This window comes from Lygodium microphyllum, chromosome 26 (genome assembly GCF_053477565.2).
Source record: "Lygodium microphyllum isolate KBCC chromosome 26, Lygodium_microphyllum_v1.1.10, whole genome shotgun sequence".
In the NCBI taxonomy this organism is placed as follows: domain Eukaryota; kingdom Viridiplantae; phylum Streptophyta; class Polypodiopsida; order Schizaeales; family Lygodiaceae; genus Lygodium; species Lygodium microphyllum.
This window is the reverse complement of record NC_141160.1, coordinates 76,174,556-76,201,975: the sequence shown is the minus strand read 5'-3', so window position 1 is coordinate 76,201,975 and position 27,420 is coordinate 76,174,556. Positions and strand designations below refer to the sequence as shown.

The 27,420-nt window shown below is 42.3% G+C and overlaps 1 protein-coding gene and 1 pseudogene across 4 annotated transcripts in view; one reads left to right on the top strand and one right to left on the bottom strand.

Annotated features, from left to right (window-relative positions):
- SIK1 (Protein kinase superfamily protein) overlaps positions 1-27,420 on the top strand; it is an 88,142-nt gene that overhangs the window by 43,879 nt on the left and 16,843 nt on the right. For 3 of the 4 annotated variants that reach the window (XR_015688971.1, XM_087668659.1, XM_087668658.1), the window contains exons 5-16: positions 598-688; positions 872-924; positions 1,895-1,957; positions 2,049-2,093; positions 2,174-2,209; positions 2,351-2,406; positions 6,861-6,942; positions 7,420-7,569; positions 7,814-7,958; positions 8,049-8,175; positions 8,311-8,551; positions 8,649-8,864. Coding sequence is in view for 3 of the 4 variants with exons in the window: in XM_087668659.1 (XP_087524785.1) it covers positions 598-688; positions 872-924; positions 1,895-1,957; positions 2,049-2,093; positions 2,174-2,209; positions 2,351-2,406; positions 6,861-6,942; positions 7,420-7,569; positions 7,814-7,958; positions 8,049-8,175; positions 8,311-8,551; positions 8,649-8,864 (1,305 nt within the window). In the remaining variant the exon portion in view is untranslated. The remainder of the gene's footprint in view (positions 1-597; positions 689-871; positions 925-1,894; positions 1,958-2,048; positions 2,094-2,173; positions 2,210-2,350; positions 2,407-6,860; positions 6,943-7,419; positions 7,570-7,813; positions 7,959-8,048; positions 8,176-8,310; positions 8,552-8,648; positions 8,865-27,420) is intronic. The other variant, XM_087668660.1, reaches the window with a different exon arrangement.
- On the bottom strand, positions 23,657-25,846 carry LOC148013431 (uncharacterized; annotated as a pseudogene).

Here is a 27,420-nt window from a genome sequence, read left to right as displayed (position 1 = left end):
TGAGAATAGAGTACATTATCAACGGATACATGGCCCTCAATATGACCAGCAGCATTGTTCCCACTATCTCCTGCTGTGTCCACAAACAAGACATTGAAAAGTTGGGGGAGCTCCAGTCAAGGTTACAAATGGCCAATCATAATGCCATGTAATAAAGGCCTTCATTTTTTATAAAAGGCAAGTCTAGACTCTACCAAAGGTCTCACAATTGGGTCTTCAGATGTTTTGGACCAGCTTTACTGCACTATTCTAGCAGAATGGGCAGCCCAATTGCCATTTTGTACAAGTCCATGGTCTGTAGATCTTCTAGTCTCATTGGTTCCGCGGGTTCCTTTAAAGAGAATGAACAGATTTTTGCAAAGTTAGAAGTGTTTTGCATCTGCAAGTCTAGGACAAAGCTGTTTGACTTTATACAGGCTAGATGTGATGAGTAATCCGATTATTTGACTTGTAAAAGTGGAAAAGTTTCTCTGAACTTTACATGTTTTATCACGTGTACAATCCACTTTACATACTTATTTATGCCATAAATCCAGTGTATATACTCATTGATACCATAACTTATCTATTATATCTGGGATGATCTGTATTTTGCAGGGCTTGGCATACCTACATCAAATAAACAAAGTTCACAGAGATATCAAAGGTGGTAATATTCTCCTCACAGAACAAGGGGAAGTGAAGCTTGGTGAGCATCCCTTATTGCTGTTTCTTGAACATGTATGTCTTTGCCTTCTTCAGAATTATATTTGGGTTGTTTATTCTGGTGCTTCTTATCTGCTTGCAGCTGAATTTTGGTTGTTTATCCTGGTGCTTCTTATTTGCTTATGGCTGAATTGTGGTTGTTCGATGTACAATTGTCTCTGTGCAGGTGACTTTGGAGTTGCTGCTCAGTTGACCAGGACCTTATCAAAGAGGAACACTGTAATTCTGAACTTCCTGTCTAACATGTGTATCACTGTACCAGAATAAGTCTTTTTCTCTGAAACAAACTTTGTTTTCCTTGTGTTTATGCCATCAATGCAATTGCCATGGTATGTTTCTGAGAGGTATGTTTCCTTTGTCTTGTGAAACAATTAGAGTGGCATGTTAATTGTCAAAAATTGAAAAGTACATTTTGTATGGAATGCTGTAGTCCCAAGACGAAGATGTTAGCTTGTGACTTGTCTCTTTGAGCTAAGAATGAGGCGCCATTTCAATGGCACTTGCTTCTACAACAATCAAAACATAGTCTGATGCAAACGTTTTTCTGGTTTTTCCTACTATCAGTCCTTTCTTTCCGGCTGCTGTTGCAGCTGAACCTTTGTCAAAAGTTTCTCTCTAAATCTTGGAATTAGGTCCAAGATCTGCTCCAAAGTTAACTATAATGAGGATTTGGCTAATGCCTGAAATAATTCTTGAGATCTGGCTTCTTGCATTTCTGACTGTCTTGTGTCCATCTTTTACTCTCTTGATGTATCATCCTGTACATCTTCATCATGCTGCAATACATTAGACCTCAGTCCTTGGGCTTGCTCCTCCTCTTGCATTTATTGACTAGAGTGTCCTTCTTAGATGTGGTTGTCTCCAATTGCTGTTTTCATTGTAGAATCCATTCCGACCGGTGGCTGCACTTGGCTGGTGGTGGATGCTTCATTTTATCATGGCACAGCTGCTGTGATGTCCATGCTTATTGGAGGTGGCATCTACTGATGGGCTCTCAGCACGGGCAGACAAGTTGACAGCTTGGCAATGCATTGAGCTGCCTTTGGAAGTGTCCCTGCTTTGTGCATGAACCTTTTTTTTTATGGGGGGGGGGGGGGGGGCGCAGGGGCATGAGAAGAAGGGGGAGAGAATGAGCTGTAAAGTTTGTTTGGCCAGTTTGAGTATTGACTTTGTGTATTCCTCTTTACAGTCTATTGGTACCCCACACTGGATGGCACCAGAAGTCATTCAAGGGATTCGATATGATGGAAAAGTAAGACAAAGGAAGTCTTACTTTCATTGTTGGAGGACATATAGTTCTTTATAGCACAAGTCAAAATCTGTCATTATGTTCTTTCTTTCAGGTTGATGTCTGGTCCCTTGGAATATCTGCAATTGAGATGGCTGAGGTAGGTTTCTATATTTTCTAAAGACAAATGTCATTTGAAGCTTGTGTATATGGTCTATTAAAGCATATCTTTTTTTGTAGGGGCTCCCTCCGAGGTCAGCTGTGCATCCAATGCGGGTATGCAACAACACCAATGGTCCCTTAGTAGCTCTTTGTGAAATAGGCGCGTTTCCCTCAGAACAACATAATTAAATCGATTCATGCTTTTGAGTTGTAACAGGGCTTATCTACATACTGACTTGAATCCTACTGAAATAGGTACTGTTCATGATTTTAAAGGACCCTGCACCTATGCTGGACGACAGGGAAAAATGGTATTTGTGGTCTTAACTCTTCAACTCAAAAAGGCCTAATCTTTTTCTTTTCGCATATGAAAGCTGCAGCCTAGAGTATCTTGAATAGAGGTGGTGCTAGTTCTGTATTCTTTCGACAAATGAGTAATTATTCCTGTTTGGAGGACCTATTTCGGCAGTATGTTTATTACATCAACCACCTTTGGCCCAGCAAAATCTGTGATATCAGTTAGAACAGTGCAGCATCAGCCTTCTCTCAGCTATGTCTTTATTAGGGACACCTCCTAGAGCCAGTGCTGAATCAAGTGGTGACTAGTTCCTAAACTTTTCCAAATAATGACATGAAATTTTACCTTTGACCTTGCTTTTATTGTATGCCAATATATCTATCATGGGAATGGGAAATTTTGAGATGCTTTAATCTTACTGATAACATTTGATTAAGTTAGTAATCAAAGTGCAAGGTTGTCTAGCACGTGATGCACATGACAGTCATTTCATTGTAATAGGCCAAGGACTCCAAAGATGCAATGGGTATCAAAAGCAAAAGTTGCGATAAGTTATCCTAGTTGGGCTTTGGTGGTCAGTTGGCGTTAGTTTTGATCTTAGAATAGTGGTTTGGCCAATAAGTGTCAGTGGTGACACTAGGGACTAGCATTATTGAATAATTAATGCCAATCTAAGGGTCAAAGGAGGTTGGGACCACTCCAAGTTGCAAATGGTCTAGCCAATTTAATTATGGATAGGCACATTTAATTTTGGGTAGGGTAAGGACTCAAATTGATTTTTAGAATTATTTCATTCTAAACATTAAATTAATGGTTGATAAATGCCGAAAATTAGTTTAAAATGTTGTCAGTTTGCAAAAATACCCATGCAAATTGAGAAAACGTTTTTTGGGCTTGGTTTCAGCTATTTGGATCGGTTTACAGCTTGGGGAGGAGAGAGAGAGTGAGAGAGAGCTGCTAGTCCATTTTTTGATCAAAGAACAGCAATTTGCTGCAAGAGACAGCCATTGGGGGGTCTCACTAGGCATGCAATAGCAGGACGATCATTATTTGGGGCTAGCGACAACAGTTGTTAGACCTCTGAGTTGTAGCAGAAGCTACAGGGGCAGATTTGACAAGCTCCTGGTAGAATTCAGCCATTTCTTGTGAGGAATCTTTGAACTCTCTCCTCTCTCTCTCTCTCTCTCTCTCTCTCTCTCGCATTTTCTCATGTATTCCAACCCATTCTTAGGAGATGTCAGCTTATCTCAGCAATTTGGAGCAGGTTTGAGCTAGATTTGGTGGATAGCAAGAGGATTTCTGCTGCTGCAAACCCTAGTAATTAGGTTTTAGCAGCCACCTTGGGACCCATACCAATAGTAGAAGGTATCGTACACGGAATTCAACACCTGAAATATGTGGAATTGTTAGGGAAATGCCAACCCATTCATTGTAGATTTGGGGCAGCATTTGGCCAGTTGGGGTCCAACTAGTTGTTAAGTCTTGAGTGAAATTCCAAGGGCAATTGGCCCAATTTGTGTGTTCATTGCAGCTATAGCAAGGAGATTGTGGAATCTCGGCTTGTACCCAATCCATTAGTTAATAAAGTTAAAGAAATATTTAAAGAGGTGCCAATTTTGGGGCCCAATAAGGTGTCTATTGTCCAAGATTATGAAGGTGAAGTGTGCATTTCCGTTTATGTTTATTTACTGATTGCTGTAATTAAGTGTTTGATCGGGGAATTACCACCCTCTCCAAGAAGGAAGACTAGTTTCAATACCTGCTTTGCACAAGAGCTTCATCAAGTTCTTGTGAGAGTGTGCAATGTAAGAGGAACATGGAAAGAAGAGAAAGAACAGAGATGAAACACTAAAGAATGGAAGGAACACCAATCCAAAACTCTGATAGGCTGCACACAATCAGCCCTTGTATGTTGCAGAGGTGCATCAAGGAAGGTGTTGGTCTGTTTAAGGAAATGCTTGCACAGAGATGGAGAACTCAAATTATATGACAAACTAAACATTATAATTCAAGATGAGGAGAACTAAAAGTGATGTATGAATGAGTGTATGAATCAAACTGTACACTGGGGTATGATACAATGGGCCTCAAACCTCTGTGTGTAAGGTGGACTGGGGACGAGGCAAGTTAGAACAAGAGTCTGAGAGTGTGCTATATGCCAAATGGATCCCAAAATGCAGCAGACAGTTTCAGATGATTTCTGAGTGGAGGCAGGAGCTGAGTATCAACCCAGACTGCTGAAAACGCAGGTCTGGCTGATCTGAAGATGATGTTAGCGGATTGGAGCAGCAGAGGATGATAGGGCGGCACCAGGGCAGCCTGCCTGGCTGGAGAATGCAGATAGCAGCAGGGTGCTGGTGACCTCTGGCAGCAAATGCAAGGCTGGTGACAGTAGGTGAGAATTGGAGGAGTCTCGAGGGTGCTGGTGACTTCTGGCAGCAAATGTTCTTTTGTAGAGGATTTGGGGTGCGCTTAACCTACTGCCAATAGTAAGTCATTCAATATTAAGAATTAAGCATTAATGTTCTTTTGTGGCTGGTTTAAAGAGACTTAATAATGGGTTAATGAAAACTCTAAAATTAGTGGCTCAATGCTCCTTAGGCCCAAAAGGAATGTGTGTGGTCGGAATGCAAGTCAATTTCTACCCTTTTCAAATAGTTGCAAGGTCCTACCCTAACGCAACCTATGCATCGGTCTAAGGGGGCTTGTCGACTACCCAAGAACCTACCAAGACTACAGAGGTAATGGATATCTTCTTTTAGATAACCATATCTAAAGGGTCTTAAGATTTGTCTTTTCCTTTTCATTTTTTAAACGACTTGGGAAAAAGTAACCTCCATGAGCAAGAGCCATGCAAAGGTATCAATGATGTAAATGGTGAGGTATGTGCTGCATATTGTCATGATACAATGCCATAATAGATTGCCATGTGAGATTTTGTGAATACGGTGATCCAAAGTCAACCATTCTATGATGAGGTAAAAGGGAATTATGCTTTGCAAATGCAATGAGTTTCATCTTTTGATGGGCCCTTGCACATATATGTTTAACCCCATCCAAAGTGTTCATTTCTATAGAAACACAATGCCATGCTTTATGCAAGGGATATGCTCAAACAAAATGTTATGCACATTGCAATGCTTTCACTTGGATAGTGCCTTTATGGAAGGATTGTTCATTTGCCCAAGCACCCTTTTACAATTATGATCACTAGAGCATATGTGGATAATGTTACGAGTAAATATGGAAACAAAGTAATAACGACCAAAATTTTGTAAGCACCAATAGCAATAGCAGTCCCATGTCACCACCAACCGGTGGAAGAGAAAGCTATGGGGACTTCCTTTTCCCATCATGCTGATGTTGTAGGGGAGGGAGTACCATCACCGATCCAAGAAAGAAGGCACTAGAGGATTGGGCGGTTGATTGGTTGGGTCAAGTTGTCAGTGAAATTGTCAAATGATAGACCTATACTCTAGTAAAATAATAGTGGGCCTTGGCATGCTTCACCTTTGAATTGATGATGGGGTTGCTAGCAAGTGTTGTAGCACTCAGACTATCACAATAAATCACAGCCAAGATTTGATAGAAGGTTGCCTTGTGGCCACTCAGACATAGGGATATCTGTCCCATGCCTCTAGTGTGCCTATTTGCCCTCCTTGGGCTTCTCAATTGGTGACCAAACCTATGCCTCAGCAGCCCAGTTGTATAGTTGGATCCACTGTGCATACCTCTAGGATGCATGGAGAGCACTTTGGGGCCAACCTCCCAACCTCCCTACAGTTCCAACAAGTCAAAACCTAGTATTATGATCATTAGTTAGGTGTATAATAGATATGGAGGTGTTGATTCTTCACACCTTCAGTCCTTCCAATTATGTGGAGGATACAAGTTTGAGATGAGACCAAGAAACTCTTGTATGATGAACTTACACAACAATGCTTTGCAAGACCCTGAGTTTTATTGTGCTGAATGATCGTTGACCGATCTACTTTGGCCCTTCTAGGCCTCTCCATCAAGCCTAGACCCAATGAAATTACTTATAAGATGTCCCATGGGGTTACTGGAAGCTCTTGGTGTAGCATAAGGTCTTAGTATAAGATAGGTGGTTTGTAGCCTTCATTTGGTAAAGGGAAAAAAGTTCCAGCTTTAAGAATATTAGGGATTGTTTCCTTTCTTTTGCCTTGCATAGCTCTAACTCTTGGTGTTGTATTCTCTTACTGTAGTCCATCTCTAAAGGACAAAAAGTGTCCCATGTTTTTTTTTTTCGGGGGGGGGGGGGGGGAAGGGGTAGTGTGGTAATTCTTTACGACTGTTGCAGGTTAATATCTGTACTGTCATCTTACACAATAGTAGCACATTCTCTGAGTTTTTATAACAATCTTTCTTTTGGCAACCACATTTTCATCTTGATGTTTATAATTTTAAATGGTCAGGTCATTGATCTTCCATGCCTTAAATTTATAGGTCATTGATCTTCCATGACTTCGTTGCAAAGTGTCTCACAAAAGAAACAAGACTACGTCCTTCTGCTACAGACATGCTGAAAGTAAGTAACAATTTACCTCAGGTTTCCAGGGCAAGCGAATTTTGTGTAAAGAGTGATCTTGATCTACGTGAATTTGAGAATGTAAGAGGGATTGCACATCACTGTCAGTCGCCACCCAAGTTCTGTCATCCTGAAGAGAAAGGTCAATCCATCATCAATGGTTGTTCTAAGCTCTGTATACTCTTGAAAACTGATGTGAAACTTTGTGGTACCATTACCACTTCTTGTTTTGCCTTGTGGAATAGAGGGACTTAGGTGATATTTTCTCATGTTCTTTTCTTTTTCCTTCAGGAAACACTGCTTGCTCCAAGATCTGCATATATTTGAAATTTGATGTGAAAGTTCAAAGAATGTATTATTTTCTCATTTTTCAATTTGGCTTGTAGAATACAGGGTGTTAGGTATTTTTTGGGTGATTCTGTTAGTTTTTAGAGCAAACAAGTGCTAACACTGATCAATCCTGATGTGAAAATGTAGCACAAGTTCATATTAAAGTGTGATGCTACTGCCAGCTCAATGGTCCCTCGAATTGAGAAGGCCAAGCTAATCAGGCTGGAAACCATACCTGGAGGGCTCACTCAGGAACCAGAAACGAGTGGAGCAGGCAGCAGAGTAACTTCAACACAGGTACTTAGCAAATATATTTGATAAAAAGAGCTTCACTGTGCAAACAAATAATGTGCAAAGCACTGCATGAATAATCTGTATAAGACATGGTGAGTGAAGAAAGGTCCGTTATGATGAATGCATTGTGCCATCAGCTTGTTAAGGCAGTTAAAAGAAATTATACTTACTGGAAATAAAATAAGAAGTTGTTTGTCAAGAATTTTCGCTCGTTTTCAAGATGGTACCTTGCTCTGTGAATGACCAGCAATGGTCCTGGGAAAAAGGAGAGACTGTGAAGATGGGTGAAGCATATGGTGGAACCTTTCTTGTGAAGCCTGATACTTCTGTGCCTCTCCAGTCCTCTGCCAAGGAATCAACTTCTGATAGAACATTGCAAACTTTGAAGGAAGGTAAACATTTTGTATTTTGGTTTTTATTTGCCCCTATCAGTATGACGTTGTATTAGACACTGGTAAAGGCAATTTCTGCTGTATGGAAAGGTTCAGGTGATTTTGGCACTATGGTGGTCCATTCAGATTCTAACCCTGATTCTGAAGAAGTACATTTGTCAAAACTAAATCAAACGGAACAGCCAGTTTCTCTTACTGGCCGAGCACTGGATTTGAGGTGAATTGCAGTTTGTCAGTCTTTATCCTGTGAAGAACACAGTGTATTCTTTCTGTAGTCTTGCTTTTTCGGTAGATTAGACCTCTTTTTGAGGACTCTTGCTGTTTGAAATATCTGCATAATTTGACTGTACAGGTTTGAAAAGAATCTCAATGCAGGACTCTCCAAAGGTGCTTCCTTACCATCAGTAGTAGTGTCAAATGCGGTCCATGCAGAACCAAAGTCTCCAGTACTGTCTCCAGCACAAAACAATCTCTCTGATGAGAGGCAGGGGCATGGGCTGCCTTCTCAAAAGAGAGCACATAAGGTTGGAGAAACAATTACCCCAAGAGGCATCTCTACTGGTGGTCGTCAGGTCTTTTCACTGCAAGACAAGGTAGCATCTACTTGCTATTCTGCAGTAATTTAGAGATGTGGAGTGAAATTTTGTCCTGGTGACTGGGCCCTGAATATTGTGATTTGTGGGGATGTAGTTACTATCTATATATGCAGCTGGAAATACAGTGCCAATCCCTTTTCTACGAGCGACAGATATATCTCCACTTGCGCTGATTTCGAATGATATTCTAGGTGGGGAGCAAGCTGATCATGAAAATGCTGTAGCTCTTGATGCCATACAGGAGCTGTACAATGGTGGAAGCTTGGGAGATACTCATCTGAAACGAGGAAGACGGCAAGCAAACAACGAGGTGAGTTCTATAAAATGTAGAAAGATTTGGTCTGGTTGGTGGTACAAGGTACTGTCACAGTTATAATGCTGTCACTCTGTGCAAAGGTGACTTACACATATGAGGTGCAAGTTAATCATTTCATCATGTGGGACCTAGGACCTCAAGATATCAATTGGCCAAAGGCAAAAGTTATAATAAGTTATGCTTGACAAGTGCTAGGTGATACTTGATGTCACATTTGTGTCTAGACCAATTTATTGGCCACTAATATTAGTGGTGAGATTAGAGACCAGGCTTTAATTAATAAATTAATGTCAGCCTAAGGGTCAATAATTGCTCACTGATACTTGGGAAACAAATTGACTTAGCCAATTTAGTTAGTGGTCGGTAAAAGTATGTTTATGGATGCTAAAATAATTATTACATTAATTTTTAGAATTAACATTTTGAAAATTAATTTAATAAGTTGAATAATGATAGAAAAATGGGATTAGAAGGTTGCCGCTTGGCAAAACTTATCCATGCAAGTGGAAAAAGAAATTTGAGGTTGAGAGAGAGAGAGAGAGAGAGAGAGAGAGAGAGAGAGAGAGAGAGAGGCGAGCGTGCTGGTGGGGATGTGACGGGACCCCATCTAGGGTTTCTGTTAGTCGCCCTTGCGGATTCCGTCTGTGGTTGTGCAGGTCGCCGCCTTGGGGCTCCACGTTAAAGCCCAGCGACGTTTGTGACTGCCTTCCTTCGTGCGCCTGCCTTCCTTCGTCTGCGACTGCTTTCCCTCGTTGCCCTGCACGTCGCCTTGCCCTGTGCCTCCTTGCCCTACGCGTCGCCTGATTCCTTTCCCCAGGGCTGCGCAGGATCGACCGGACCTTGCATGCTGTTGGATCCTACGACCTAACCCTGCGACCTGACCCTGCGCAAGATCGATTTGGCCCTGCGAATCTGCTCCATTTTCTTGCCCGACGACCCTGACCGTTTGTATAGTAGGCGGCTGCACTACAGACTTCACCGTCAGTCCCCCGTCTCTTCTAGCCTTTGAAGCCCCTGTACTAAGAGCGACCGGCACGCAGTCTTCTAGGTTTCTGGCACAACAGAAAGAATTCTGTGATACATCAAAGGGTCGGCCTCCGCCGTGTGAGATTCCAACTCAACAGACAGACCTGTGTTGCAGCAAGACACACACACAACAGAAAGAATTCTGTGATACATCAAAGGGTCGGCCTCCGCCGTGTGAGATTCCAACTCAACAGACAGACCTGTGTTGCAGCAAGACACACACACACACACACACACACACACACACAGAGAGAGAGAGAGAGAGAGAGAGAGAGAGAGAGAGAGAGAGAGAGAGAGAGAGAGAGAGAGCCCTGTGCTATCTCGGTCTTCCGCGAGATCCTGGTGTGACATCTGATCTGCACACGTATTGAAACACCATGGCTGGACTGGATCTGGCTTTTATCGACCAAACGGTGGCAGCCCTTGGTCCGGAGTCTGATACAGAGGAACCAGAGGACATGGTTCCATGTACGGAGGAGATGCCCCCTGGTCCAGACTTCCAGCTTGCGGGCAAACGCTCCAAGCATACGCCAGAAGAGATAATGGATCATCAGGAACGTTTGTATGCTCAGGTTGCCTCTGACTCTGTGGATTCACAGGATATTAATTGGGAGCATTTACTGGAGTTTGCCAACATGCTGCTTGGCGAGTATGTCCAACACAATCATGTAGCGTTTTTTGACTCTGGAACTGATGATGTTCTGGAAGCCACGGTGGACTCGAAAAGTGGCTTGCGCTCTTTTTCGGTGTTTAACGACCGTACTGTTATACTCTTCTTCACTGGCAGGATTCCAATGCTTTCCCACATTCGCCAGTGGCTGCATCATTTACTACAGGGGGAGTGTGTTGAGGAGATTTTTGTTGGGCCCCGAGGCTTCTATGAGGTATTGTTGAAATCTGAGGCGTATCGGGTTGAGCTTTTGTCTAAACTGCCATTGTTCTTTGATCGCCGTTTGGTCCATGTTGTGCCATGGCACCCTATGGTGGACTTTGAATGCCTCCTTCAACGTGAATGCCCAGTGTGGGTTGAAGTGGAAAATTGCCCGGCTGTCTATCGGCCGTTGTTAAAGGATGCCATGGCTGCTGTGGGAACTGTTCTGGTTCCCCCGAGCCTAAGGGCCATGAATCGCAACCATTTGTGTATGCTATGGGATATTGCTAGGAAAAGGCCTGCATGGCTTTGTATTAATTGCTCTAGCATGCATTCTTTGCACTTTCGTTTGAAATGTGGCAACTTTGCAGGACACTGCTTTTCGTGTGGAAAATTAGGGCATTTTATGGCCGAATGCCCAGAGAAGAAAACATATTCAGATGATGAGCATGTTGCGCTACCAATGGAAGACATGGTGCTTGATGCTCCGTCCCAGGATACACCCCAACCACAAAAAGTTCTGGATAAAGGTAAGCAACTTGCTTCGGGTTTGGATTCCCGTGGCAATGACTGGGTAGAGGCACGTCCCAAAAAAGGTAAAAAGGTTGATGCTGGCCTGGCAGCTACTGGGCCTAATGTTTCACAAGATTCCATGCGCACGTATATGCGCAGGAAAGAAATGCTGTCTTCAGAGCACGTTGCGCGTACTATGGTTCCTTCTGCTCCCAGTAATCAGTCTGCTAGGAAATTTTGTACCGATAGTCCAAAGGGCCCACCTGTTAAGTTGGCTTTTGATACTCGAGGGAATATGATTACGCCATGGGATCGTCGTTATCCCCGTTCCATCCCCAAGACAGTGGATATTCCATCTACCTCTAAAGCTGGCCGTTAGAATTCTTTTGCCGTGTTAGCTGATTTTTTGGATGACGGTGTCCTTGATATTCTAGTAGAAAAGGTTAAATCGAGGCAAGTGGTGCCTCGTTCCTGATTTTCTTTTTGGATACACATGAAGATAGCCACGTGGAATGTGCGACGCATTTGTTCTCGCCATAAGCAACATGCCATGTGGACTGTATTGCATGAGAATCAGTGGGATGTCTTATGTGCGGTAGAGCACAAGAGTCACGATGAAGCAGGAAAAGTTGTGGATTGCCATGGGTTTCGCTTATTTTATATAGGGACACCCGTTGGCCATTATTCTGGTGTGCTTATAATTGTACATGAGAAATATCAGCCGGTTCTTATTAAAAATGATGTACATGGCCGCTTTGTGGTGCTTGAAGTTTTATTTGAAGGAGAAATCTTATGGTTGCTTCTTCTACAGGGTTTACTTTCCATTCGGCGCAGTATGCCACTACATGGTCGAGGTTGGACCGAATGTATATTATGCAGGATGATGATTTTCTTCCTGAGATGCTGGAAATGACAGTCTTGCGGCAATATGCCTTGTTGGGGACCATTTCCCTCTCCAGCTTGAGATACTTGCACAGCCCATTGCACCTTTTATGCAAATGTTGGATAGACTCCCTTTACGTTTCAACTCCTCTTATTTGAAGCATTCGCTCTTTCGGGGCTATATGCAGCAATTGATTGATAGATTTTTATTGAACTTCGCCTCTGAGGGCACTACTTCCTTTGAACGATTGCTCTCTAATGTGCAGCGGATAGCTCGGCAGTATGGGATCCACCATGCCTTTCTTTGTTGGCAGCGTCGACAGGCAGCGGAGGACTTACTGGCTTTGGTTCGTTCTTTGCTGGTAGACACTCCAAATGATGAATTTCTGTTGTCATTGGCAATGCGTTTGGCTGATCTTATTAAAGAGTTTCAGCTGAAATCTTATCGGCAGGCCAAATTACAAAATTTGACTAAGAATTTGCAAGATAGTGCTTGTCAAACTCATAAGTTCTTTCGCGCGTTGCATGCCTCTTGCTCGAGAAAATATGACTAGACTTCAGAATTTAGAGGATCAAATGGTCATTGACCCTCAGACTATTGTTAATATGTGCAGGAATTATTTTATGGAGCTTCTTGGTTCTTCTCAGTCAACTTCTGACCAGGTTACGCATGCACGTTTAGTCTTCTATGATCTGGTCCGACATCAGGTTCCACTTGACATGCAAACTACTTTGGAGTCTGATATTTGTGAGGAGGAGGTTATGGATGTTCTATTGCACCTGCCTAAGGATAAAAGTCCCGGTTGGGATGGTCTCACCAATGAATTCTTTGAGAGCTCTGCTACCCAACTGGTGAAGCCATTGACGGCTATGTTTTAGCATTTTTGGGAAACAGGGTTCATGCCTTTCTCATGGAAAGAAGGGGTTATCAAATTGCTTCCAAAGGTTCCTTTTCCCCGTCAATGTTGCAACATTGGAGACCAATTTGATGGGTTCGATGTATAAAATCTTCTCCAAAGTGTTGGCGAATCGGCTCCGCAAACATCTTCCGACCATTGTGCATTCTCTTCAATATGGTTTCATTAAGGGCCACAACATTCTGCATAATATCTTAAATGTGCAAATGGCTATTGACTATGCAAGGCACTCTAGTCAGGAAGTGGTATTGATCCAATTGGATCTGGAAAAGGCATTGCAGAACTTATGTCGACGATGGGCTTTGGCACTCGTATGTCCCGCTTGATCTACACCATTAGTGCGGCGGCCTCTTCGCGAGTTATGCTAAATGGTGGTGTTACAAAGCCCTTTGTCTTGGCATGTTTTGTGAGACAGGGTTGTTCTTTGAGTCCTCTCTTCTTTGCCTTGGCAACTCATCCGGTTCTGTCGATGTTATCCTCCATGGCAGCTAATGCTCAGTTGGCCAGATTGTCTCTTCCTTTTGGTCAGCACTTCGCTAGTCAATCTTTGGTAGATGATAGTTTTATGATTTTACGTGCGGACAAGGACAATATTCGCAAGGCATTAGATGTTTGGACGCTCTTTGGTCAAGCTTCTGGTCTTCGTATCAATACTCTCAAATCGGCCCTTCTCAGTTGTACGGAGTCCGATTTACAGTCATTGGGCTGGCAGGGACAGGTTGTGCCCCGTGTTTCCATTGTCAGGCATCTTGGGTACCCTTTGGGTGTTGATGTTCAGTCAAAACAACTACTACAGTGGATTTCACAGAAACTGGTAGCGAAGTTTCTCTATCGGAAGTCGCAAGCGTGGCCCTTCCATGTTCGCCTCAAGTGGCTCAAACAATTATGCTGCCAATGCTCACATATTTCTTACCATTGCTGCCTTGGACTCCTACTACTTTGAATGCTCTCACCCGGCCCATTCGTTTCATGTTATGGAAGAAGGATTCATTGCATGCCGGTATTTCGTGGATTTTGTGGTCGCATATATGTACCCCCAAACGCCTGGGTGGTGGGGCTATTTTGGATGCCGAAACTCATATGCTGGCACTTCGTTGGTCTCTTTTTCGTGGCATGTGTGTGGAGCCTCACCCGTGGGCCGCTATAGCCCGTTATTTTCTTGAGGACCGCGGACTTCTGCATGGGAATACACAAATTCGAGGCTCTTGGTGGCATGTGCTTAATACAGGCTCTCGGTTTTCGAGTCCTTCCTCACCTGTGCTCGTTTATTTGGTCGGCTCCTGGCAATTGGTTCTACAGAAGGCACGTTGGTTTCCAGTGGAAGACCGCGTAAATATTAACTCTTTTCAACTGGAATTATTGGCAGCCTCGAGATTACGTTCATGGAAAGGCAAACAGGAGCTTAGACCAAAATTTAACCGCATGGCTCGTTTGGGCTTGACCTCAGTTGCAGATGCCACCCACCCTTGCCAGTCGTAATGCCTTCATTTCATTTCGTACGGCCAGGAGGCTTTTCCGAATCCCTCGTGGATACCATGATTTATGGGAACAGCTTTTGTCAATGCTCTAGAACAGACAACCCTTTCCTGCCCTTGCTGTGGATCACCCTTGGCAGGACTGGGACCTTGCAGGTCGGTTAAATTTGGAAAAGGCCTCGGCGAGAGAGAAAGAGACAGAGAGAGAGAGGGAGAGAGGGAGGAGAATTGGTTGTGGTTCTAATGAGGAGGGGGAGAGTAAGATGTGGTGCTAGTGGTATTAGTGGTGGTGATAACAGGGGTGGTGGTGGAGGTGATGGTGGCAATGGAGGAGTAGTAATGATGCTCGATAAATGCCTAATAGAAAAAGAGGACCAAGTGGAATATGCGGAATAAAACTAGAGGTTTCCAAAAAAAGCTCACTCAAAAAGCACGCTTCTCACACACACTGTCCAATGTCTAGGCAACACTAGAAACAACAATGACTTATTCTCTCTCCAAGTTGTGTTTCTAGGAGTTTATACCTCTTTTCAAGAAAAGATGGATTCCTTGACTAGTAAGTTGAGTAAAGCTTTGGAGGATCTAGCATTAGAAAGACATTCTTTAAGTGATATGGCTAGGTGAACAAGACACCTTTCAAATGCAAGGTCTTTCTTTGGAGGGTAATGATTGGTGGTCTCTCTTGCCTCGGCTTCCAAGCGTCGCATCTCTAACGGCAACTGTTTCTTCTGCACCACTACTCTGGAATCGGCCCGTCACCGATGTATCTCTTGCCCTCTTGCTAAGAAAATTTGGTTGCTATTGTCTGCGGTTTAGCGAGCTGTGGTTGGTTTCTCAATGAGTCCTTTCGATTGGGTTTTTGCACGCCCAAAATACCCCGCACCGGCACAGTTGCATATGAAGACCATGTTCCATTTTCTCAGATACTGGGGATGTTGGCATAATTGGACTACTCGGAATGCCTTTCTTTTTGAGTCAGCCTCTAATGTTCCGGGACACATTGCCAGGCTTAAAGGCCTCTTGCTTTGGCAGATAGATCTCATTCGGCACTCTAACTTGCTCCCTCGGGAAGACTTGCTTTCTTGGCATAGGGCAATTTCCTCTGTGTCTTTGCCGTGACTTGTGTATCTCAGTCCGTGTTTTGTACTGACAAGTTCACACACGGTGGCTTAGAGCCATCGTGTATCTTGTAATCATGTAACCTTGTACCTTTTTTTCGTAATTAATACAATTACCTTTTACGAAAAAAGAGAGAGAGAGAGAGAGGGGGGGGGGAGGGGGAACTTGCCATTGCTATTGCAACAATTAACAAGCCATTTCCAGCTAGCAAAAGATCCTATAGGAGTTGGTAACATGTCTAAAAGAAAATACGTATAGAGATGACAAAGGTTTGAGGGTTTTTCAACTAGGCAACATCATAGTCGAGGTATTCCATCAGTGGAGATAACTCTCATGGCTGTCTAGATAGGCAACATCTAATTTCTTCCGTTTTCTCGTGATGGAAGTCTAAATTTTCTCTCTTCAGCATTCTTTCTTATCCTCCAACCATCTCTCAGGCTATCTCAACAAAATCTAGCCACCTCAATCATCAAAGGTGGAGATTTTGATTAATCTTTGTTGTAAATTTAATAGTTGCCTTCTTGGGATGCATATTCAAAATTAAGGGCTTAGGACTTGAATTCCAACACAGCTGAAATTGAAGAATTTTGGCAAGATTCAAGAGGTCAGCCAGCCAATCTTAAGTTTGGGGCTTAATTTGTATTGCAAGGAGAAGTGTGAAGGCCAATCCCGGAGTAAACCATGGGCATTTTGATTTGAAGGTTTGCTAGTTATCTATGATAGCAAGAGGCACTTGGATTAGTGGAGGAGATTAGTGAATCTCGATTGTACTCCATCCATTTGCAATTGAAGATAAAGAAATAGTACAAGGGGCGCCAAGTTCAGGGCCAACATGCCACCCATTGTCCAAGATTAAAGTGGTTAAGTGTGCATTAAGGTTATGTAATTTATTTACTTGCTGTTATTATTGTCAAATCAGGTTATTACAAACCTCTCCAAGGGGAAAGGTTGGACTGAGCATTTATAGCAAGTATGTTCTCTTACAATATGAGATTGGATCAAGAAGTGACGATGCATTTCATTCTGAAAATGTACATAATGAAGGGAACAATGCAATCCCTAATCTTGGAATAGACTTATAGCATGGACAGCAAGGTGAAAATGTGGTTGTTGACCAAAAAGTGAGTCCTTCAAGGCCACAAGATGCTAATGACCAACAAGGAGGTAAAGAATATGATGACCAATTCAAGGCTCTGTTAAAGGCAACAACTGACATCTTTGTTCAATTGGCCAAAGATCCACAGTTTTGCGAATTTTTGAATTCTTCCAAAAAGGACAAGTGCAAGAGGAAGATGTCATCTTCAATGGCCTTTGAGCAGCAAGAAGCACCCAAAGGATAGCCACCACAACCTAAAGATGTATCAAAGGTTGGGGATGAACAAAAGCAAATGGTACTAGTGGGATTGGATACCCAAATGTAAGGCCATCTTTGTAGTGTCAATCCAATGGTTTTTGGACAGCCAAGCATGCATGCAATGATAGGGAAGCTAGGATACTTTCCGGTGGCACTATTTTTCATGCTATGGTGGGTCAAGGACTGTATATGGCAGAACTTCTTGTGGTATGGAGCAACTAACGCATGCTGTGCAAGACCCAATGTATCTAGGTATGATTGATAATCTACGTAACCCCATGTATGGCAACACTGGCATGATGCCTCAAGGACAAAGTTGCATTTATCATTATGTATGCTTTTGGGGCTTAAGGAATGAGTGCTAGTCATACAAACGCTTCATATAGTACTAACCATAGGGCATGTTTATTTTTGCAACATGTGTTTTAAGTATCATGGTATACTAGAGTCAATCATTAGAGATCGAGATCCTTGAATGACCGGTTTGTTTTGAAAGAGGTTGTTTGAAAATATGGATATGACATTGAGATTCTCTTTATCCTTCATCCATAAATAGATAATTAGTCCGAAGAGACAAATTCTATAATGCTTGATTTCTTGATATGCTATATCCAAGCGTAAGTAATAGTTGGAGTAGTATTTGCCTTTGGTAGAGTTTGTGTATAATAATACAATGCATAGTTTCATTGGCAAAGCTCCATTTAAGGTTGTGGAAGGTGGTAAGAGAGTACTCCTTATTTTGCACACAAAGGACAAGATCTTTGATGCAGATTAGTCTGTAGAAAACATGGATGTAGCCTACGCAAATGTTGAGTATGCTCTTCAAACATCCCAAGAGAAGCAAAAGAAGGTAGTTGATTACCTTAGATGTGCTTTACAGTTTGCAAAGGGTAATTATGTATTGTTGTGTTTTGAAAAGGAAAGGGTGAAAAAGATAAAAGGTAGAGAGAGATTGTATCCAAAACTAAGTATGAGATACTTTTAGACCCTTTCAAGTATTTGAGAGAATCAACGATGTTGCTTATAGGCTGAAATTGCCTCCACACTAGCGGATACACAATGCCTTTCATGCATGATAACTGTGAAACACGTTTCCTTGGCACTAAAATGCTTGAAACGTTTCACTGAAACACGAAACGCCCAGAGTGGAATGGCTAACTGAAATAAGATCTTTTAAATGAAAAACAATTGTTTTTTTGTGCTTTTTTGAGAGCCTTTAAACACTCTGTATGTATGATAGATATAATTTATTGACATGAAAGGTTTGCATGGTATAAATATGTAAGTTGCAACTCTTTATTTATAAAGAAAATTGTATCAAATATATTGTTCAATCGTTTCACTTGGGACTTGCCCAAAGGTAAAACGTTTCAAGGTGAAATGCAACATTTCAAGGGTGAAACGTTTCGCGGTTACCTTGCTTTCATGTGAGCTTATTGAGACATTTTCATGGTGATGTGCATTAGGATATATCTGCTAAAATTCTGCAAAAGGTTGAGGAGCTAGATGAGTTTTTGGTACCCAAGTAAATTTTGGGTACGTAAAGAGAGAAAGAATAGAGGTAAAGTTTCTAGAAGGTATTTGGTGAAGTTTTAGAATTATTCACCAATGGCTGCTAAGTGGATGGAAGAGAATGACTTGGCAAACCATTCTCAATTGTTGCAACTTTATCTCGAGACTTTTCAACTGGAGCCGGCTTTGGATGGCAGGTCCAATAGAGCAAGGGTCTAGGGCATTGCTTGATGTTGAAGGGGGAGGTAGCACTTTCACTTCTCTAGTGATAGACACCAAATTGTTGTAAATTGCAGATTGGGTGTTGTTTTGTGTAGTCTGGGCATGTTTTCTGAGGAGATTGATAGTTTTGTACTTGCTTTAGTATTCCGTGTTGGGATTTTGATACTCATAAGAGTACATTTCACATATTTTAGACTCCAAAGTGTTTGATTGCTGAATTTCTGCATTGATTTGCAGCAATGTCAAATCATGACACCAAGGATTACAACAACATATTGGGAGTTCTCGCTTAGGAGGATAAGCTAGATGGCACGAACTATTCCCTATAGAGTTTTATGGTGCACAATCTACTCGTAGTGCTATAGGACAACTAGTTGCTCATGTTGCTGTTGCCTCTACTCCTACAACAACAGATTAGAGAAGATGGGATTCAATGAATGCTCAGGATTTGTCATTGATTGCCTTATCAGTTAAGAGAGCTATTATAACTCACATTCGTCATGTAGGACCTCTAAAGCAGCTTGGGATGTCTTGAAAAGCATGTTTGCGCTTGTAATGAAGCCTAAATCTCTTACTTGCAAAGAGAACTAGCTAATGCGCATATGGATAAGGGTGACAACATGACTGATCCACCTTACACACTTGCAGGACTTATGTGAGTAAATATTGATGAGGTTATTTTGGATACAGAAATGGTAAATGTTACTTTGAATTCACTTTCAAAGTCTTATCTTGGCTTCCACACCTCGCTGAATTTGTCTTTGAGGAGGAGTAGAATCCTACTTTTGTGAAATTGGAAGGCTTCTCATTACAAGATGAACAAACTCAGAAAAATATTGCTATGCGTTTAGGTGATGTAGCCATGCTCTCTAAATATAAAGGCAAAGGTAAAGCGAAGCAATATGTAGAAAACGAGCCCTCGGCTGATATGAGACTCTGACTTGGCCATTACATAGAGAAATGCCACAAGAGGTTAGCAAAGGAAAAGGACTCTGACTTGACTGTCTAGGAAACATCAGCCACTTGGTCGTTGAATGGTGATGTTACAGCCAATCTGGTTGAGGATGACTATTTTTTACTTACAACTATGACATATCTATGGCGGATTTAGCATTTAATGCTTTTGAAACGCAGCATACATAGTATTTTGATATTGGGACATCTAGGCGCATCACTTCATAGAAGTGTTTGTTTGCCTCCATGCAACCCTACAGGAAAGAGTTTCTCGTGCAAGCAGCTCTAGCTATGATGTATGTGGCATTGGTACAGTTGTAATCACTACTATAGATGGGTGAGTTTTTTAGCTTATGGATGTTTGTTTGTGCTTGGGATCACTCAAAACCTTCTTTCAATTGTAACCTTCAATAAACGAGGTTTTCAGATCATCGTTCAAGAGGACAAATGCATTGTCGGAGATAGAGAATTTGATTGTGCTCTTTCCTTATTAGGGCCCTTGTACAATTTGCTTGATACTTTTGAGAAGAAATTTCTTCATGCTCTTATAGCTAGCACACTCCCACTATGTAAAATGCAAAGCTTTGGCATGCTCACTATGGTCACGTGAGTTTTGGCAATCTCATGATGTTAGAGGTGTCAAACAATTGATTCTTTGCCTACTTTGGATACTCCAATTGCCCTTGCTTGTGAGGGTTGCATTCTTGGCAAAATGCACATGTTTGCTTTTAACAAGGATGGTGTAGTATGTGCTGTTTGGAAAATGCAACTCATACACTCTAATATGTGTGGCCCTATGTGGACAAAAGCACTTGTCATTTGTATCTTATTATATTTATCAATGACTACTCTAGGTACACTTGGGTGTATGGTTTGAAGGCCAAAGCAAATGTATTTATGCAAGTCAAACACTTGGGTGCAAAATTAGAGACACAAACAGGTTTGAAGGATACAAACCCTATGCACAGATCAGGAGGGTGTGGATATATGTCTCCTGCATTTGAGACATTCTTGCTTGAGCATGGCATTACACATCAGGCCACTATGAGGATGTCACCTCAACAAAATGGAGTGGCTAAAAAAAAGAATGGTATACTCATGGAGATGATTAGATATATGCTAAAAGTAAAGGGTTGCCATATAAGTTTTGGCTTGAGGACCTAAATATGTCAATCGTGTACTTAATAGAGCTCCAATAAATACACTTAAGATGATCACTCCTTTTGAGGAATGGTATCATTGGAAACCAAAGCTTGATTACTTTCGGGTGTTTGAATGCATAGTATATGCTCATATGCCTAAAGAACTTCATGGAAATCTAGATGGTAAAGCACTTAAATGTATTTTTGTTGGATATAGGACAAAGAGCAAAGGTTATTGTTTGTATGGTCCTTGCACTCAAAAGGTTTTTGTCACCAAAGATTATTTTTGTATGGAGCTCATAGAGATAGGCCAGCAAGTTGAGGGTGAAGCTCCACGTGTGTGTGTGTGTGTGTGTGTGTGTGATAGTTACCAGGAACGGGGAACAGCACACACACACACACACACACACACACACAAAGAGAGAGAGTCAACACTTAAGTCTTAGAATCTAGAGAGAGAGATCATATTAACCATAATTCGTGAAATTAGAGACATAATAATCAAGTTTCAACAATAACAAAGATTCAAAACATTGTAATCAGCAATGGATTGTCACATTCATGATTCAACATCGTAATCAACAATGTTGCATACGTCCAGCAAGTGTGTATTGCAAAGACACAAAATATACACTAAACTTTAAAATCTAAAGATCCAAGTTACAAGAGCTCCAATTTCCAAGTCAATACTCTAAAGTTCCAAACGGCTAGTCGCTAAGTGCTCTGATTCATGGAAGATGGCTCCACTGTGCTTGAATGCTCGTTCTATTGAATAACATCCTTTCCATCACCATCACCATCACCATCACCATCACCATCACCATCACCATCATCATCGTTATCTTTTTTTCAACGTATAAAGAATTGGCCTTTGCAATTGATGTACGAGCTAGCAAGCAAAGATTGGAGCTAACATAAACTAGATCATTCGTCTTCATTGTACCGAGACGATTTCTGTTCTTTCAGTGAATGTGATTGAATGAGCTTCATAGTTGCTCTAAACAAGAAGAGCTAATTGTTTGGCTAAGAATACGAATAGCCAAACTGTGCAACGTTGGATCTTCTACCCCATAGTCCTCCCACCATAAAGCAGCCCCAATATTTGTCGTGTCCTCTAGTGCATCCTCTATACCAAATATCCCTAATGTTTGTTGATACACAAAGAGCTGATTTTTAATTTTGCGTTGCATTTCACGGCTAGGATAAAGCCTTGCAAGCAATGTGTTCCAAGCCTTGACAACCTCAAGGTCTCTTTCTTGCATCTTTCCTTGAAACTGAAGATCAAGCACATATGCTGCAGCATGCATAGGAGAGTCATACTAATTCCATCTATTGATGCATAACTCCTTGATCTGCTCATACTACCTATTTGCATTTGATTCTAAACTCTCCAACTTCTCAATCATGCGATCTATACCTTCATAGATCTTCCCAATGCATGGATCCATGCCATCTGCAAGCCTCAACATGTGCATAATACGATTAACCATATGTTTCGTGCGATTCATCTCATTCCAAAAATCTCTATTAGAGACATGTATTACATAACACAACACTAGCAGTGGGAGCCCCAATCCAATTTTCATACTCATCACTAGCAAATAGCTCCCTAATTGTGCCTTTGCAATAGTGCAATCGACCAAGCATAAAAAAGTTATATACAAATCGTGTATCAAAGTATTTGAGAAGTTCTTTGTTACTTCTCTTGCGAAACTCAACGTGCAAGTACTGATGATTACATATAAATGTGATAATCTTGTTGCCTTTCGCAACAAGAGATGCAATCCATGGTAAGTCCCCAATATCCTTCAACAAGTTATTCAAGCAATGGGCCATGCATAGACTAAAGGTGATATGTGGATACATTGCCATTAAAATGTTTCCTGCTGCCGTGTTTGTAAGTTCACTATCTGCCTCAAACTGCACTACATTTTCTGCTCCAATAGCCTGCATTACCTCTCATCACTCGGATGCTAATACATCTGCACTCTTTCCAATCTTTGAAGCATCATGACTACCAATGAAGTATACATCCCCACGAGAATATGCGACAACACCATGTATGGATCTATGGCGTGTGTCACTCCATCCATCTACTATCAATGTCACTCCATTTCTTGCCCATTGATTGTGAATATTTGTTGTTGCAATCTCTATGGATGCTTTCTCCTTTTGAAGCAATGTAGTCCTGATAGTTTCTAATGAAGGGAGCTTATATGTGGGTCCATAGTACATACTCTGTAATCTTTATCACCATATTTAAAAAATAAGGTGACTTGGTTGATTTGAATGCAATATGGTCATGGTAAAAAAAGCGTGTCACTATTGCATATATTTTCTCTTTTTTCTTTGGTTCCCATGAAGTACGTAATGAACTCTGTCTAACACCACGACTTGCTGCTATTGATGGCCCACGAGAAGGCTGCGTAGCCACTAATCCTGGTGGTCTTCTATATGAAGCACCATACCTTGCTAGCCTTGGAGTCCATATTGTTGGATCCACTACTATATTTGGCGTCCATAGTTGTCAAGTACGGAAGGTACGGTACGGTACGGTACGATAAAATACAATACTAATTGGTACCTTATGATTTTATAAGGTACGGTACGATATTAGTACGAAAAAAATTAAGATTTTTTTTTAAATAACAAAAATCATAAAACATTAAATGATAGATCATAGAATACATGTTTAAAGTGAAACTAGCCATTTCATTACAAAATAAGATGAATACATGAGGGTGACTATCGCGGCCGTATGGGCTACGCAAAACATGCGATACAACTACAATCTACAGTCTAGTAAATCTGATACAAAAAAAAAGAGACCTATGTCATATGAATCTATGATGAGGCATCACTATCATCATCATCATCATCAGAACTATCTGAGTGCTCATCAAGAGAGTCTGAAGATGACTCCTTGGCATCCGATGATGAGACACACTCATACTCATCCTCACTGATGAGGTTACTATTATCATCAAATGATGGCTCCCTAGTAGGTGGCGGCTGTGTAGGCAAGGGGGGGATGCATCATGAGGCACAGGATGTGAGCTACTAGAGCCCCGCCTTACATATGTCTGCAAGCCACTCGAATCACCCCTCCTCGATGATGGAGGGCGTGGAATGACCATGCCCTTGCTACCACCTACTCGAACTCCTTGCCCACGAGCACGCTGACTGTGAGTGTCATGAGTATCTACTGTTATAAGCTCTCTATAGAGCTCTGCGAAAATCATCTCCTCCTCCTTGTCCACCTCCTTATGTATACTTGGAAGAGTGTCGCCCGTCAACTTAAATGTATTAACATTCACCTACACAATGCAGTGATGCATGTAAGATTGATCATTGATCATTGTAAATGCTAAAGTCTAAATTGTAAAGAATAAAGTTTAGACTTCAAAGTTCAAAGTTTAAAAGTTAAAACAACAAATTTTAAATGTTATGGTTAAGTGTTTAAACTTTACTTGCTTTGGACTACCCGTGCTCATCATAGTTCTCATCATGCGTTAGTGCGGCAATAGACTAGCCGCTCTAACTGTTCTGTGCTAAGCCAATTACGAATCTTTGTGTGAATGAGAGAATAGGCACTTCAGTTTCTCTCACATGCACCCGAAGAGCAATCCTAGGCAAGGACCCTCATGGCTAAGGGTTAAAGGGTCTCTAGTGCGTATCCAAAGTTTTGCCATGGCTTCACAAGTGACTCTCTCCTCCAACAAGTGGGAGAAGCAAAAGCCACATGTCTTCTCTGATTTGCATAGCATCCTAGCTCCTCTAGCACTGCATTGTGGTCATCCACAGGAACCACACGAGTTAAATAAGCTAGTCTGAACGCAACTCTCTATTATCCATGACTGCCAGTGACTTGTAGGCCGGATGTACCAATGCGGCAAAACCATGGATGGGCTTATGCATCCACGCCCATCTCCTCTTTGCTATCTCTAAAACATGTGCACGTTGTGTCTCTGTGATCACTGTACAAGCACGTATCTCCACCAATGCGGCTCTAAAGAAGTGAACGAGAAGGCCCATGGTGGACCCCTCGCAATCACTCATACGTAGCACCCTATAAAAGGGAGTCATGACAATGACAACGGCACGGACTTTTTGCCAAAACTGCTCATTAAGGCATAAGCGTTGCATGGCTTTGGCCTCCTCTGTCTCATTGCTCATCCCACTCATTCCATAGAGTGGACACCACTGTCTGGCACAAGGCAGACCGCACCTCATAAAGACGCTCCAGCAACAACCACATGTAAGCAAACCGAGTTGAAGAAGGCTTCTGCAACTCTAGTATGCTATGCTCACAATACATCGCAAGCACCTTTATCTTTATTGTGAAGAATGTGACAATTGATGTAGCTTTGTGGACCACCCTCTCCACCCACTTGAGCTTTCCAATGTCCTCCATGAGCAAGTTCAAACAATGACTTGCACATGGAGTCCACAAAATCGTAGGGAACTCGGTCTCAAGCAAATGGCCCATGCGCCGACAATCTGATGCATTATCGGTAACAACTTGCACCACATTTGAGAGGCCCACCTACAACCACGGTTCACAATTTACAAATTACAAGTTATGTATAAATCAAATTTCAATCATGAATCATGATATTGTCATAATAAAAGAAAGTGAAACAAATTTAAAACACAAATCGCAATGTATACCTCAATGATAGCTTGTCGAATGTGGTGGTAGATGAATGCACCCGTCGTTTTTCTCCCCCTCTTGCCAGTATCTACGGCCCGCAAAAAGTAAGTGCCAAGTGGACATGAGACGAGTATGTTGATGATGCCCTGTTTCTTACAATCACTCCATTCATCAGTGAGAATGGAGCAACCATATTTTATCTATGCGGTCCGAATAGGATCAAGAGCTCTATCAATCCTCTCCTTCTCTTCATGAATCTTTCTCGTCCTCATGTCATTGTATGTAACACCGATCCATCCTTCACATGGACCCACATTGGCAATGGCTTTTACCATCTTCTTCCATTGCTCTTACTTTAGGACATTGAATGCAAGATTGCACTCAATCACCGTGTGTGCAATTTCAATGTCCGCAAGTTGTTGCCTTTCTCTAAGAAAGGCAACTGATCCACGCACACGACCGGGAGCTTGAGAGAGAGACGATTGTCTCTCCGGCATCGCATGGGCCTCCACTCTTTGTCTTTTACCGGAGCCGGATGCAGATGTGGAGTCCCCCACCACCAATGGTAGAGACCTCTCCCGCATTGGTTGAAGATATGCCCACATTGGATGCTTCCTCATTAGTAGGTATAGGAGTTGGTGCCGATAAGCCACTTCCTCCTCCTCTTGTGGATCCCCCTCTCATCTTAGCGAGAATCTCCTCCGCAATGTTTTGAGGGATCTCCTTGCATGGAGCAACTTGCCCTCCCATCTTGGAAAGATGTTGGAGAAGCCGAGTTGCACCACTTGTATAGCGCTTCCCACAATATTTGCAGGAGTTGGACTTCTTTGTGTCCCTCTCCACATGGATCACATGCAAATTGAAGGCCTCGTGCTTCTCACGAGTCATGGTGCCGATAACGAATAAAGAAGCCCGAGAGAGAGAGAGAGATGCTTGAGTCTCCACTCTTGAAAGTTGGGAGGGAGACTTGAGAGGCCCGAGGGTTCGGGTAAAGTTGAAAGAGTAAGAGTGAGAGAGAGGGGATGGGAGATGAGAATGACAAATGCTTTGATAGGGTGCACCATGCGGGATAGAGGGGATGGGAGATGAGATTTGAGAATGGCAAATGCTTTGATAGGGTGCGGAAAAGAGGAGATGGAAGGTGACTCGTGAGATTCAAGAATGACAAATCAGACATCCATTCAAGAATCGAGCGACGAGATCCAAGAGAGGAAGATGAGAATGGTAAGTCACAAGTGCTTGCTGAATTGGTGTGGAAGCATGGAGGAGAGAAGCACCTTTTGTAGATGAGAGAAGGGTCAAAGTTCAAACAGTCAAAGAGGGTCAATGGTCAAAGAGAGGGCTGCCAGCTAGAAGGAATCCAAAGAGGGCTGGGGAGGGGAGTGCATAGCTGGAAAAGGGGGTGGGGTGAGGTAAGGTATCCAAGGCTTCCCACCCCCAAAAAGCACCACGCAGGCACGCATAGAAAAAGCAGATCCAAGAGGCACAGAAAATGTGGGATTAGGCGGCACAGGCGACGTGGCCAAAACAAGTGGAAAACACGTATGAATTCATACGGTACGGTACGAACCAATCCGTACCACGTACGAAGGCAACTACGTTGGCGTTCTCCTGGCATGTGAATTTCCCATAGAAGTGGCTACGTGGTCAAGTAACTCCTACCTTTTCTCAATTGATACATTGGTGCAAAAACGCACCACTTTCCCCTCCTCATGTAGAAGATGGGCTCTCACTCTATCAGCCCCACTAGTGTGAGCATAAGAGCAAAGTTTGCATTTCCAAGGGCGAGCCCCTCCACCTCTCAATGGCACCCCTGCATCTACGTCATCATGGCATCCCACCATGACCAAGTAGTGCTTCGACTTCGTCCTCCCTTGACAAAGTATCTGCTGAGAATGATGAAGATCCC